The 15230-nt window shown below is 39.4% G+C and overlaps 2 protein-coding genes across 4 annotated transcripts in view; one reads left to right on the top strand and one right to left on the bottom strand.

The window, feature by feature from the left end:
• Window positions 1-5284, top strand: part of ATM (ATM serine/threonine kinase) — a 161117-nt gene extending 155833 nt beyond the window's left edge. For both annotated transcript variants that reach the window (XM_066247402.1, XM_066247412.1), the window contains exons 62-63: window positions 1744-1880; window positions 1984-5284. In XM_066247402.1, the coding sequence (XP_066103499.1) occupies window positions 1744-1880; window positions 1984-2167 (321 nt within the window). In that variant the 3' untranslated portion in view covers window positions 2168-5284. The remainder of the gene's footprint in view (window positions 1-1743; window positions 1881-1983) is intronic.
• Window positions 5285-7600: 2316 nt separating this feature from the next.
• Window positions 7601-15230, bottom strand: part of C1H11orf65 (chromosome 1 C11orf65 homolog) — a 65786-nt gene continuing 58156 nt past the window's right edge. Inside the window, exons 6-9 of one of the 2 annotated variants that reach the window (XM_066247369.1) lie at window positions 14847-14977; window positions 11739-11909; window positions 10489-10544; window positions 7601-7934 (exon numbers count right to left, since the gene is read on the bottom strand). In XM_066247369.1, coding sequence (XP_066103466.1) covers window positions 7786-7934; window positions 10489-10544; window positions 11739-11909; window positions 14847-14977 — 507 coding nt within the window. In that variant the 3' untranslated portion in view covers window positions 7601-7785. Of the gene's footprint in view, window positions 7935-10488; window positions 10545-11232; window positions 11313-11738; window positions 11910-14846; window positions 14978-15230 lie in introns of those variants that run through there. The other variant, XM_066247377.1, reaches the window with a different exon arrangement.

Below are 15230 nucleotides of genomic sequence, written 5' to 3'. Positions count from 1 at the left end.
GCCTTGGCTGCGGGAGGGGAAGAGAGAGACAGAGAGGAAAGCGCGGCGGAGGGGTGGAGAAGCAAATGGGCGCTTCTCCTGTGTGCCCTGGCCGGGAATCGAACCCGGGTCCTCCGCACGCTAGGCCGACGATCTACCGCTGAGCCAACCCGGCCAGGGCAATCTCTAGTCTTTAGTACATAAATTAGCACTTCTGCATCCTAAATATCTTGTTTGGTATTGTTTTCAGAATAGACTTCCTTATAGGATTGAGAGAAATCTTTAACTTATCTCCTTTTCCCCTGCCCAGATTCAGAACCATTTAGTCAGACAGATGGAGATCAGAGTCAGTACTGTTAGTAGAGGATTGGGGGCCAACTGGTTTGCTGCTGCTGACAACCTGGGGACAGCACAGATGGGGGCAGGACCAGCCGAGCATGCACACTTTGTCGGGCTCACTGCCTCATGTTAAACAGGGCCGAAAGGGAAAGAGGTCAAGCACATTTCCAGTGCTTACGACCTTCGCTGTACCCAGCTAGAACTGTGTCCCTGAGGCAGCCAGTCACCACCCTGGTCGAGGGTGTGTGCAGCAAGAGATGAGGAATCTCTCCTCCTCGGGGAAGCAAGGGAAGCAGAGCATAGGCAAGCCTCACTTACATGGTTTAGCTTTTTGTTCCTTTAACCTGGTGGTGCTGGACTGGGTTGGACTTCAGTATCCCCCATACTGCTTTTAGAAAATGTTAATGCAGGAACATTTGTATTTTTCAAAAGCTCTCCTACTGTGCAGCCAGGGTTGAGAATCACTGTCTTTAATTCACTGGCATTACCATTAAGCTTATAATCAGCGAGGGTGGGCTGTATCCCGTGTAGAGTGAAGTTAGCAGTCTGTTATGGTGGTCCTGTGTCCACCTCTATGAACCAAAGGCCTCTTCATAGATTTTCGGAGTGCTGGTGGCAATACAGGTTTTTGCTACAAGGGGGATGCTGAAATGGACCCCAACAGTGTATTGATAACTTAAATACAAAGTTATGCTCTTCCCAGGGCTGACTAAGTATGCTTTCCCTTTTTATTTACATTTCAAATTATGTTCATACGTGTCATTTATTACAGTTTGCCATTGATTCTACAGCAAGAGTGAATGATAACCCGGATGCCTCCATAATGTAGAAATTAAAATCTAAAATAAAATTATCTTGCCTTTTTATATTTAAGACAAAAAGTCCAGCTTTTCAAATTGACTTAAGATGCAGAGGAGTATAACATATTCCCCAGTATTTCAGGATTTTTATGCCTGAGTTGATTTGAGGGCTCCTTCACCAGCTGCATCCTGAGTTAACACTTGCTGGTTCTACTGTTTCTAAGTACATCATCAAAATGCACATCGTTCTTCTTTTGTGTGTGTGTTTGTATGTGACCGAGAGAAAGACAGAGAGAGGGACAGATAGGGACAGACAGACAGGAAGGTAGAGAGATGAGAAGCATCAGTTATTCATTGCAACACCTTAATTGTTCATTGATTGTTTTCTCATATGTGCAGCAGAGCAAGTGACCCCTTGCTGAAGCCAGCAACCTTGGGGTCATGTATATGATCCCACGCTCAAATCAGCGACCCTGTGCTCAGTGTGATGAGCCTGCGCTCAAGCCAAGCCAGCGACCTTGGGGTTTCAAACCTGGGTCCTCTGCGTCCTAGTCCAACACTGTCCACTGCGCCACCACCTGGTCAGGAACCTTGCTCTTCTAATACGTGTGTTTTCTCTATCTAGGTCCTGCTGTACGATCCTCTCTTTGACTGGACCATGACCCCTTTGAAAGCTTTAAATTTACAGCACAGGCTGGAAGATGAAACTGAGCTCCAGTCCACTCTGAATGCAGATGACCAAGAATGTAAACAGAATATCAAGTGAGCAGTATTTTAGTATTGTCAGTTGTTCAGATTTTCCTATTACCAAGGCCCTTGAAATGTCCCATCTTGTTAATATATACTTTTGTGTTTTTGTCATTAGTGAAACAGACCAGACTGTCTATAAAGTGGCTGAACGCGTCTTGATGAGACTACAAGAGAAACTAAAAGGAGTGGAAGAAGGAACTGTGCTCAGTGTGGGTGGACAAGTGAATTTGCTCATTCAACAGGCCATGGACCCCAAAAACCTCAGCCGACTTTTCCCGGGATGGAAAGCTTGGGTGTGATAGTCAGCATATGAATTACCCTGGAATTCAACCTTCAGAAATTATATTTTAGCCTTTGTTTTTAACCCACCCACATATTTTGAATGGATGGTATTAATATTTAATTAAGCAAACTACTTCCTGTTGTTTTTTTAAATGCTTACTACTTGCTTCAGGTCACCTGAAGATGCTTTGATAGACTCAAGGAACATCTCTTGCATGCTGTAGAAATAGTTGTCATTCATGCTCTACTTCTAGGCTGAACATTTATTTTTTTCTTCTCAAGTGCATATTTGTATCATTTTTGTTAGAATCACTGACTTAAGCTTTAGTGGAAAATGAAAGCAGCAGGAATGCGGGGACATCACTGACAGTTTTTCCGTTAGTATGAATTTGAACACATGCACTGCTGGTTTTGAGGTGGCTTTTAACTAAAATTTGTTTCCCAGATATTATATATGAGTGAAAATTATTTGATATTAATATATAGAAAGTAGGAAAAAACCTCTCAATTGTGATCATCTATATATTATGGTATTACTACCTTAAAAGTAAGAAACAGTGTTGTAAACAAACTACCATTTAAGAAATATTTTGAGATTTTCAGTAGCAAGATTACCCAGTGTTACTAAATAAAAAAGTTGTTATGGAGAACAAATTTCAAAGGCACAGTTAGTGTAATTACTATTTGTTTAAATGTATATTGGACCTACTCATTCTATTCCCTTTATCATTTAAGCCCTTCTATGTTTTTCATTACTTTTTTGGTGATGCCTTCATATCTGTCTTCTAGTTCATGAATTATCTTGTCAGTGTTTGTATAATCTTTTAAAATTATTCATTGGGTTTCTTCTTTCAAAAATTGCTTTTAATTTCTAGCTATGTAACATTCTTCAGATCTCTCTTTTGTTTCATGATGTCTAGTTTTATTTAACTTTTCAGTTCCTTTTATGTCAATAATCCCTTTAAACATCCCTATTTTATACTCTAATAGCTCTATTAAATCAAGTTCCTGTTGTTATATGTGTTGATGCTTATATTTGGTAGACTGTTACCCATGTATTTTGTAATTTAAAAGGTGGACTATTTTCAGCAGGGCTTTCTCTGTGGGAATCTTGAGTGACCTGTGTTAAGAATAATTCTTTCCAGATAAGTTTTGTATCTCCCATCATACTCCCAAGGCTATGACTAACAGAGGACCACTATTATTATAATTTTTTTGGCTTTAGGGTTTCCGGACCTCAAGAGTAATGTAAATTACTGAGAAGACTCTTGGGCGAAGACACTTTTCCTCCTTATCTTCCCGTGCTAGTGGGGAGCATGGTTTCTTGACTCCCCTCTCACTGAGGGTGTTGTCCTCCGTGTCCCACCTTTATGGTGGGCTGAGCGGAGATGCATTTAATTCCTACGCACTGCCCTTTGCAAGTCCAAGGTTTCATCCGTTCCCTTGTAGAAGTTAAAGCTGAAACCCATAGGTGAATGGAATTGGCACACTGCCAGGGCAGCTGAAGGCCAGCTCCCACTTCACCTCCAGTTCTAGTTCCATTGCTATTGGCCCTGGGGTTTCCCCGGGCTTTCTCAGGACGTCTGCTATGCATTAATAGATTGTTTCTTACATCCCATCCAGTGTTTGTGTTTTGTTGGAAAGGAAGGGTTTAGGTGTCAAATTTGATAACTAGCTAGAAATAGAACACTTTTCTGTCCCCATTCTGTCATCAGGTAAACAAGTAAAACTACTGACTTGTCTACTGGTGAATGTAATTCCTTCACCATCCTTAGGAGAATGTTCGCCTCTGCTGCAGAGATTAAGAAATGGATGGTTGAACTTTCCTCTTACTTGTGTAGGTAACCACTTTATGTAAACAGTTTTTCCTTGGAAGGGTCAGTATTTCCGTCTGTTGCCAATGGGAAGCACTCACTCACATCTGCTCTCCCGCCCATCTCTCCCTCCAAAAGCAATCTCCAGAAATGTGTGGACTATAAATTTCTTAGTCTGGTTTCTAGAGAACTGTTCTTAAAATAATTTTGCATTTCAAATTATAAACTTATCTTGTATCTTTTTCTTGTAGGCTGCCTTTATTAGTAATAAAACTACAAATATATACCAAATATTGGTAAATCAAGGAATGTAATAAACTGAAAATGTCTTTAAAAAAACCTTGAAATCTTCCTAGATGAGTAAGAAATGACCAATTAGATGATAATATAGGTAAATAAATTTGTAACAAATTCTTGCTACTTGATGTATCCAGAGAGCTTTGAATAACATCAGGAACCCACTCTTCATCCTTGAATGTTGTGCCATACGGCTCCTGTTTTATTCAAATACAGTATTCTCATTAACGGTTTGAAAGTTTACCGAATTTGCAGATAACAAACCTAGGAGAATAGCTAATTTACAGGTAATAACATTAGAATTTTAAAAGATTTTGACAAGCTGGACCACTGTCTGGAAATGAATAGGATGGAATGAGTAGTAGTTAGGTTTCTAAATATTAATTATAGACTATTTTTTGTATGCTGAGCACCTGACATACATTATATTCAGCCTCTCTTGTAAGATCAGTGACATTAACCCAATTTATACCTGGAGAAAGTGAGATGTGGAGAAATAAGGTAAATATATTAAGGTTATAATATAGTAAATTGAACAAACAAGTTTATGGACAGTCCCTAACTTGAAAAGCCTTCAAGTATAAAGGAAAGAATCCAGGCTTTACCAGTTAGTTGCTCATAAAGTCATTGGAAACCAAGAAGAGAAGCTACTAGAAAAGTTAATAAATTATAGTCTGACCAGTTGTGTCCCACCATTCTCTGTGCTAGTCATACCACCCCAGAGTATCTCCCTAATCAGGTATATAAATCCACGTCATTATAGAATATACTTAAAATATATATACTTAGATATGCTAAAAATTTATGATCTAAGGCAAAAACAAAGAGGAAAAACTTCAGACTTATTAAAGATTTAAGTAAGGGTGTCTTTTTAAAGTATAGAAAGCTAGTATACTATACTGGCTTGAAATATATAAAGATATGTACCATTTCAAGTATTTTAATGAAATTATTTTATATATGTTTATTTTAGTACTATTGAATGTATCTCTTTAGTGTTACCTGTTTTTTAATAAATAATTCTAAAACAAAATGTATGCTAAGACTCATTCGTGTTATTCTAGTCTTTGAGTGTTCTGTGTGCCAGGCATGGTACTAGTCTGGGAGAAAAAGCAGTGAACGAAGCAGGCCTGGTCAGCCCTGTGGAGCTCAGTCTGGTTCAGACAGGCAACTTAAAATGCAGTGTGAACTGGGAAGCCTGCTACACAGAGCCAGCCTGGTATGCTGCATCTCAGTCTAAATACTCTGGGAGTTTTACTTAATTACCCCATGCAATGAAATAAGGGTGCATATAGTCTTTCAAATTAGTGTTTTGGGTTTCTTAGGATAAATTCTCAGAAGCGGAATTGGTAAATCATAAGTCAGTTCCATTTTAAATTTTTTTATGTAACTCCATACTGTTTTCCACAGTGGCTGCACCAGTCTGCATTCCTACCAGCAGTGCGCAAGAGTTCCCATTTCTCCACATCTTTGCCAACACTTGTTTGTTGATTTGTTGACAATCGCCATTCTGGCAGGGTGAAGTGATATGTTTTTGTGGTTTTAATCTGCATTTCTCTGATGATTAGTGACATTGAGCATCTTTTTACGTGTTTTGGGGCCGTCTGTATGTCCTCTTTGGAGAAATATCTATTCAGGTACTTTGCCCGTTTTTTTAATTGGATTGTTCCTTTCCTTGGCGTTGAGTTGTAGACGTTCTTTATAAATTTTGGAAATTAACCCCTTGCCAGATGTATCATTGGTGAATATGTTCTCCCATTCAGTGGGTTGCCTTTTCATTTTGTTGGTTTCTTTTGCTGTGCTAAAGCTTTTTAGTTTGGTGTAGTCCCATTTGTTTATTTTTTCATTTGTTTTTCTTGCCCAAGGAGATATATCAGAAAAAAATACTGCTACGAGATGTGTCCAGGATTTTACTGCCTATGTTTTCTTCTAGGATTTTCATGGTTCCACAACTTACATTTAAGCCTTTAATCCATTTTGAGTTTTCCTGTGTATGGTGTGAGGAGGTGGTCTAGTTTGATTTTTTTTTGCATGTATCTGTCCAATTTTCCCAATACCATTTATTGAATAGACTATCTTTACCCCATTTTATGTTCTTGTCTCCTTTATGAAATATTAATTGACTATATAGGCGTGGATTTCTTTCTGGGCTCGCCATTCTGTTTTATTGATCTGTATGCCTGTTTTTATGCCAGTACCATGCTGCTTTGATTACTATGGACTTGTATAGCTTGATGTCAGGTAGCATGATACCTTCAACTTTGTTCTTCTTTTCAAGATTGCTGAGGCTGTTTGGGTCTTTTGTGGTTTCATATAAATTTTTTAAATATTCTAGTTATGTGAGTTATGCCATTGGTATTTTAATAGGAATTATTGAATCCATAGATTGTCTTAGATAGTATGGACATTATTACTTGTGTGTGTGTGTCTGTGACAGAGAGAGGGACAGATTGGGACAGACAGGAAGGAAGAGAGATGAGAAGCATCAATTCTTTGTTGCAGCACCTTGTTTATTGATTGCTTTCTCATATGTGCCTTGACCAGGGATATCCTGCTGAGCCAGTGTGACCCTTTGCTCAAGCCAGTGACCTTGGGCTCAAGCCAGCAACCTTGGGCTTCAAGCCAGCGAGTTTTGGATTCAAGCCAGTGACCATGGGGGCATGTCTATGATCCCATGCTCAAGCCAGCATCCTCAGGACTTTGGACCTGGTTCCTCAGTGTCCCAGGCTAACACTCTATCCATTGCAACACCGCCTAGTCAGGCAATACTACTAAATTTAATGTTTATTTCTTAAACAATTGTTTTAGGTATTCACATTGTCAGTGCTGGAGGTATTTGAAGAAAGAAAAAGGTAATCAGTAAGCTGGTTGTAGATTTGTTTTAAATTACTGCAGTGTTAAACAACATGAACAAGTAAATTTCGTAAACCTCTCAAACTCAAGGCATGAAATGACATATCCAGGTGGTGGCACAGTGAATAGAGCATCAACTTGGGACACTGAGGATCCAGGTTCAGGACCCCGAGGTCACCGGCTTGAGCACAGGCTCAACCAGCTTGAGCATGGAGTTGCTGGCTTGAGCATGAGATCCTAGACATGAACCCATGGTTGCTGGCTTGAGCTGAAAATCGCCAGCTTGAGCAAGGGGTCGCAGCTCAGCTGGTACTCCCCCCCCCCCTTTTTTTATATGAAAAAGGAGTTCTGCCTGATAGGAATACTCAAATAAGCTTCAAAAAAAACAAGAGAAAAACAAGCTGAAAATTTTTTTACACCTAAGTATAATATCTTTATTTAAGTGTGATTCTTAGAATATTACAGTTTCTCAGAATACCAGGAATAACTTCTACATTTTTTTATGACCACTGTATTCAGCGCAATGTTCTATTTGTTTAATCTTTTTTACTTAATTGGGTAGATTCTGTGCCAAGAATATATGTCACTCTAGGCAGAATAAACTATCTCTTGATGGTAACTGATGGAAACAGGGTTTGAAGGGCTATAGCTCTTAAAAGATTACTTTATATTTATATTCCATAAGTGGAATCAGGTGTTAGTCTAGTAAAATTTGGTTCTCCATAAATGTTTTCATATAAAGTGTTTTCTGGTATTCTCGTGTTCTCTGATATAGCTTCACGGTTATATGTTCTTTTCTGTCCTTGTTCAAAGTTGAAACCTAGAGAGGAAAGACAAATGTTTAGAAACATGCCAGATGTAATCAGGTATATGCTTGCTTAGTGTGCCCGGTTCAGGTCTAATCCACACTCCTTTCACCACTCTTAGAGCAACTATCTTTATATCTATTTAACTGAGCCATAAATGTCCCCAGTTTCCGATTTCACCCTCCTTTCCACTACCATATTTTGTTGTCCATTTCCACAAAAGGCTCTGCAGGACTTGATGCTTGACCTATCCCTAATTAGCTGTGTAATTTGGGACCCTACTTAACCTCTAAGTCTCAGTGTCCTCATCTATAAAATGGGGATAAGAATAGCACACACCTCATTCTCATTTTTTTTTGTCAGAATTAAATGTAATGGTGCATGTAAAGAACTTAGCATTTAGTTGGTGCTCCATAATTAACTATTAGTTAACAGTTTTTATTCACAAATGATTAGAAGCCTTTTCTTTCTCTAGAGCTAGAATTTTCAGATCTCTGGCTTAGATTTCCTTGTGCTTCTGAAGAGGTGGCACACGTGCTTTTCTGCAGTGCCCGCGCCGTCCCTGCGTCCCCTTCCAGACTTCAGCTGTAGTGCACACTCTGCTACCTAAAATCGTTTCCACTTGCCCTGTGGTCTTGCAGTCACCAGAGTATCTTTCTCTCTTTTTGCAGTACAGGCAGACCTCGTTTTATTGTGCTCCAACTTATTGCACTTCATAGATGTTGCTTTTTTTTTTTTTTTTACAAATGGAACACAAGCCCCTCCACCAGCAAAAAGATTATGATTAGCTTTATTACAATACTTGCCTTTATTGATATGGTCTGGAACTGAACCCGCCATATCTCCAAGGTAAGCCTGTAATCTCTTTTACCTCAGTATTTTATATTCTATGCTTCCATTTTTATACTTGTCATTCCTTTATGTTCTTTATGTGCCACTGAAAACTATGTGCCACACATTGGGGGTTCAGTAGCGAACGGAACAGACAACGCCCCGCCCTCAAGGCAGATAGTTACCTAAAACTGTTCTGTACAAGAAGAAGGCCATCAACTCCATTAAGCCCCGGAGTGGAAACGACAATGTTCGAGGGCCAGGCAAGCGGCCCGTGATGGTGGGGTTGTGAGTGAGGAGAGAGGGATATGAGAAGGGTGGAAAGCTACACCAGAGCCAGAAAGCTCCCGCAGAGCCAGGGTTTCATTCCAGGCACAACGGCAGAGAACTTCCTTCGAGAACTGGAGCAGTAACTCATCTCTTTGCTTGCTCATTGTAAAATACAGGTAACAGAACCTGGCTCGTTGGGTTGGTCTGAAGATCCAGTGACTTATATTACAAAGCACGTTAAGATAACACTTCCACATTGCAATTGCTAAGAAAGAGTTTGTGTTTTATTTGCGTTGACTTAAATTTGCAGAAGGTCACTCTGTTGTGTCGGGAATGGCCTGGAGGAGGATCAGTCCGGAGGCTGTCGCAGACTCCTGCCGAGGGGCGACGGCAGCTGGTGGTGGCAGTGAGCTGGACATAAGGGGACCAGGTTAAGGCTAATGATCACTAACATTTATGGAGTGAGAGTTCTGTACCAGGCACTCATCTAAGCCCTTCACACATTTTACCCCTTAGTGCTTCACAACACCTATGAGCTTGGTGCTCTTGTTATTCTCATTTCACAAAGGAGGAAACTGAGTCACTTGCCAAGATCACACAGCCAGTAAACAGTAGAACCCAAAATGAAAAGCAGGCAGTCAGAATCTATACTCCACAGCTATAACCTCTGCTTTATGTTTTGCGGGAAACAAAGTCCTGACAGCAGGACAGAACTCATCTACTCAGATTACACCAGAGCCATATTGAGACTTTGGCCATCAGAACTGGTGCTATGGGGTATGATGATCAGCTTCTTCAACAAGCTATCACTTTTAAGTTCTCAGTATTGTGGACCACTGGAGGGACAAGAGTGGCCTAGTACCTAAAAATATTTCTAACATTTTGAGGCATTTTTTTAGCCAAGTGAAGTGTGCTCATGAAAATTACTATTGAATTCATGAGATATGCAACTTAAAAAAAATGATTCATTAAAATATCCAACCCTATATAAAATAAAAAATTTCCTTCTATTCTAAAATAATAGTTTTACCTATAAAGATGCCTGACCAGGTGGTGGTGCAGTGGATAGAGCATCAGCCTGGGACACTGAAGACCCAGGTTCAAAACCCCAAGATTGCCAGCTTGATCGCGGGCTCATCTGGCTTGAGTGCAGGCTCGCCAGCTTGAGCGTGGGATCATAGACATGACCCTGTGGTCACTGGCTTGGCTGAAGCCCCCAGTCAAGGCACAAATGAGAAGCAATCTGTGAACAACTCAGGTACTGTAACTGAGTTGATGCTTCTTAACTCTGTCCCTTCCTGCCTGTCCCTTTCTCTCTCACTAAAAAATAAAGGGTAAGAATGACTTGGCAAATTCCCCTATGTCTATATACTGTGCAGGAGGCTGAGATATTAGGTGCTAAGAGAGGTGTAATATCATTTTCGCTCACAAGAGTTTCCCCATAAAGTATTGTTAAGAATCAACTACCTTTGAAGTTAGCTGAAGAGTCGCTTGTAGCCATTTCCTTCCAGTTGGCAATATACCTAAATTCATGATATAGACATTAATTTAATTAAATTGGTTTATTAGTAACAAATTGAGTATTAGTACATGCCTAGGCTATTTCTACAATCCCACTTACTCTATGAAATCTTAGATTAATGGCAACAAATTCACTAGACCAACTGTTTCATTCTCATGACTTCCCACTTCCAAGTAGCTCTCAGACACCCAAGACAACCTCTAGAACAGAGTTGGAGCAGATATAAAAACAGTGCCCGACATCTAGCACGTTGCCTTCAGCGCCCTCAGCACACCGCTCCATCCCATCTTCTTCTGTTCCTTTGAGATCATGTCCTCAGTTGAATGCCTACTAAAATGTCATCTTCTAAATTAAAAGTATGGACAGAAAACTCTGAGGGGAAAAACAATGACAAACTTTCTCCTTGGTTCTGGATTGCCAGATCTACTGTCTCTGACTTAACAGACATTTAAAACGTGATTTATGATCTAAATAGAGCAAGAGTGCTGTCTGCTGTGTGCAGTAAACGTGAGAGGTCATTCTGAAGCGGGCGCCTGCAGCTGCCGCCCCGTTCCCCAGACAGAGGCTGGAAGAGGGAGCCCAGGGCGGTCTGAGAAGAGGTGGAACAGGGGAAGGACAAGGTCTGCTGAGCTATGAAGATGAGGGAATGCTCCAACAGGCAGGTTTGCTGTGATTCATTCCATTTCATTTTGGGCTCCACGTCCCCTTTCCCAAGCCTCCTTTCTTCCAACCGCACCCAAGAAATCAGGTAACAGGTGCTGAAAGGGGGCTAGCAGAAAAAGTATGAGGATTAGAATTGTGTAAAAAATGATTTTTCAAATATTCATTTATTCTACTGAATTACTCTTGTTAAGTTTGTGTTCCTAAAGTTTTTGTTTCAGGAAGTGCTGCAACTGTAGGGTAAGGCTTCTCATCTCTCTCCCTTCCTGTCTGTCTGTCTGTCTCTGTCTCTCTCTTACACACACACACACACACACACACACACCCCTGACAATAAATAAGACCTGTCTAATTTTTTTCTACTTTTAGATCATCCCTTTTATATATTTCTCATTTCTTTTTTTCTAGACAAGTAATAAACACTTTTTTAAGGGGAAGCTTATATTAGTGACCCCTAGATTCAACATGAGAGTGGGAAATATTAGAAAAATATGAGGCCTGCCCTTGTTCCCAAAGAAAAGCAACATGTACTTACTCGTCAAAGTTCAGTGTATTTGTCCAGTTCAACACTTCATCCACTTCCCATTCCATCACAGAATCTATTCCACCATCTTCAATAGCTCTTATTAGCCCTTTGGTTGCTGTGTGAATTAAATTGAGAGTTTCATACTTTGTTGACCTAGCCTCCAGGTTTCCTGCGTAGTATCTAAACAGAGGGAAGGAAGAAAGACAAATCCTTTGGAACAGGTGATTACTAGTAGACACAATTAATATAAATTGTTGTTGTAATTCTATTTAAATATAAACTAAGTTTTTATCCTATTTAACTCAAATACCTCTAAACCAAGTTCTGTGTGATGGGATCTTTTGGAAAAAACAAAGCAACTTAACCACATTAACCAGAGAAACCTCACTTCATGAATACTTCTCTACAAGTTGAATTTTTATAATACAAATAAAAACAGTTATTATATCACTTAATCATAAAATGATACAATCAAAGGATCTTGGAGAGCAAATATCTAGCCCACTTGTTTTGTAGATTAGGAAATCCTGGAACAATTGAGTAACTTTTGGAAGGCCACAGGGCTAAAGACAAACAGAAAAAGGGAAGAAAAGACAAAGAGGAAACAATACAGGAAAGAGGGACTTGACATCTTTTTTTGCATTGGGTACTTTTCATACTTCATCTTGTTTAAAAAGACACAGACATTTGTAACAGTTATTTAGTTTTATTTTTAATTTACTGTGTTGACATGGTTTCAAGTGTCCCACTCAATATAACACCCTCTACCCACCACATCCTCCCCCCCCCCCCGCCCCATGCAAAGTCTCTTTCCAAACCCACTCACCTCCCTTGACCCTGCCCCTTATCTTCATCCTCCCTTCCCTCTGGGACCGGCTACCCTGTTGTCTGTAGCTCTGTGTTATGTATATATAATTTGGCTAATAATCTCTTCATCTTCTCTGATCCCATCTCCTCTTCCCCCTTCCCTCTGACAGCTGTTCTTCTGTTCCTTGTGAGCCTGCCTCTGTTTCTATTTTCTTCCTTAGTTTATTGTGTTCATTAGATTCATGAAGATTTTCAATATGAAAGAAGAAGAGTACAATAGTGGAATCAAGAATTTAAGTAGAACCTGATTTGCAATATCAATATTAACTTATTCCTTTACAATAAAACTTTTTTTTTCTTTTTTTCTTTATTCATTTTTAAAGAGGAGAGAGAGAGGGAGAGAGAGAGAGAGAAGGCGGGAGGAGCTGGAAGCATCAACTCCCATATGTGCCTTGACCAGGCAAGCCCAGGGTTTTGAACCGGCGACCTCAGCATTTCCAGGTCAATGCGTTATCCACTGCGCCACCACAGGTACAATAAAACTTTTAATGTCTATCTTTTTAATATGTGTTAAATGTAGTAAAAACATTTAACAACATTTATCAACTTAACTATTTTAAAGTGTATAGTTTAGTAGTTAGTTCATTACTTTTAAAAATGTTCCTTGAATAATTATTGAAAAAATAAAATAAAAATAAAGTCCATGGAAAGATTCACAAGAAATATTACTATGGTTACCAGTTTGGGAAGTGTAAAGCCAGCAGCCAAGGCCAGGGCCACTATCACAGCAGCCCAGCCCATGCAGGTTCGCATTGGATTCGGACAGTCGGTAAAGAAACAACAGAGCCACAAACTGGTGGGCCATCATTTTTAATTCTAGCTTGCACCCGGCAGGCAAGTAAAAAATACACACTGGGCTCCAAAACCCACTCACATTCAGTGCTCACAAAGCCACTGACTTATCCGAGTTTCCTAGAATCAAAGGTTTCTAGCTCACCAGCCTTATTCACCTCTGTTCCCCATCTCCTTCCTTCTCCAGCATCAAACTGCACAAACTGGCCTCTCACTCAATACTCCGCCATCTTGGCTGCTTCTCCTGGCCTCTTCCACGTGGCCTCCTTCCGCTCTCTGCTCTGCTCTCTCCTCTAATCATCCCAGGAACCAAGAGAGCAAACTCTGTTCTGCCCCATTTTATATTGTAGCTTCACAACCTCTAATCCAATATACAAAATAGGGAAGTCTCTAATACAAAGTCACTTCTCTGAGGCATGATTGGATTGTACCACCCCACATCAAAAAGGGTGGGAAAGGCTTAATCCCAAAACCAAACCCCAGGCTACAAGGATTCTCAACACACATTAATATCACCTGGGCGACGGCCTCACGTGGGCAGCGGAGCCATCTTTAACAAAGTGAGCATAATACATTTTATCTGCCCAACAGGAAGGTAAAGTGGAAATGAACACATGAGGGTAGGGGTAGAAAAAAGAAAAAGAATATTTAATTTTTAAGAAGAAAAGTGCTTTATATTTACTTACATAGTTGCCATTTTTGGTATTCTTCATTCTTGTAAGGATCCAGATTTCTATCCAGAATAATTTTCTTCTGACTGAATTTCATTTAACATTTCTTATGCTAGTCTATGTGATGAGAACTTGGCTTTTGTTTGAAGGTTTTCTTTCACACTCATTTTTTAAAGATATTCTTGATGGGTCTGCTGCTATTGATTAATTTATCTCCTCACATGGGATCTATTTTCCTGTTTCTTTGCATGCCTGGTAATGATTACTATATGGTAGACATTGTGGATTTTATATTATTTTAGGTACTGGAGTTTTTTGTATTTCTTTAAATATTTGGGGGTTACATTCTGGTATGCAGTCAAGTAAAATTGGAAACAATTTGATTTTTTGACACTTGCTTTTAACATTTGTTAGATTGGTCCAGAATGACTTTTAGTATAATCCACACAGTCAGTCTCTCAAAGCAGAAAGAAAGGGTTGAGTGGGTCTGGAGAGCCAAATGAAAGGTATTGACTATATAAGAGTAAATGCTTATTTTCATATCTGATGTTCCAACAGAATGTGATTTCCTCGAGGCCCAAGACAGCATGTCTTTTCCCACTTCCTGAAGCTTACTTGTGTCTCACACATAGTAGGTATTTATTAAATGTTTGCGTTCTATGTGTTTTTAAAAATATAACTGTAACCTTACATTTTCTTTTAAAAATAACATACTTATTTTAATAGTAATAGAACAAATTTTAGAAACTTATAATACTATATACTTCATTAGTCTTTATTAACTTACATTTGCCTCATCCATTCTATTTTTTTAATTTTTCTCTTCTTTTCCATATCTTGTCTTCTTTTTAGTTTAGAGAAATGAAATTTGCTTTCTTTTTTGTCTCCCACAATTACATCTTCAGCAGACATCCAAAACTATTGAGAAATAAAAAATTAATATGCAAAATATTGAAATACTGATTGTGAGGTTATCCGATTATTGATAAGGACTATGCCAAGAGATAAAGGATAAGGCAGATCCTTTTAAAGTATTTCTCTTTTATTTTCCCATTGACTTGAGAGGCCGGAATATAGGGAGAGGGAGGCATCAAGTTACCAGACTGGGAATAGAACCTACGACCTTGATCACTGGGACAAAACTTTATCCACTGAAGTATAGCCAGGGCCA

Source organism: Saccopteryx bilineata, chromosome 1 (genome assembly GCF_036850765.1).
Source record: "Saccopteryx bilineata isolate mSacBil1 chromosome 1, mSacBil1_pri_phased_curated, whole genome shotgun sequence".
NCBI lineage: Eukaryota > Metazoa > Chordata > Mammalia > Chiroptera > Emballonuridae > Saccopteryx > Saccopteryx bilineata.
The sequence above is the reverse complement of the archived record's forward strand: the minus strand, read 5'-3'. Positions and strand labels throughout refer to the sequence as shown.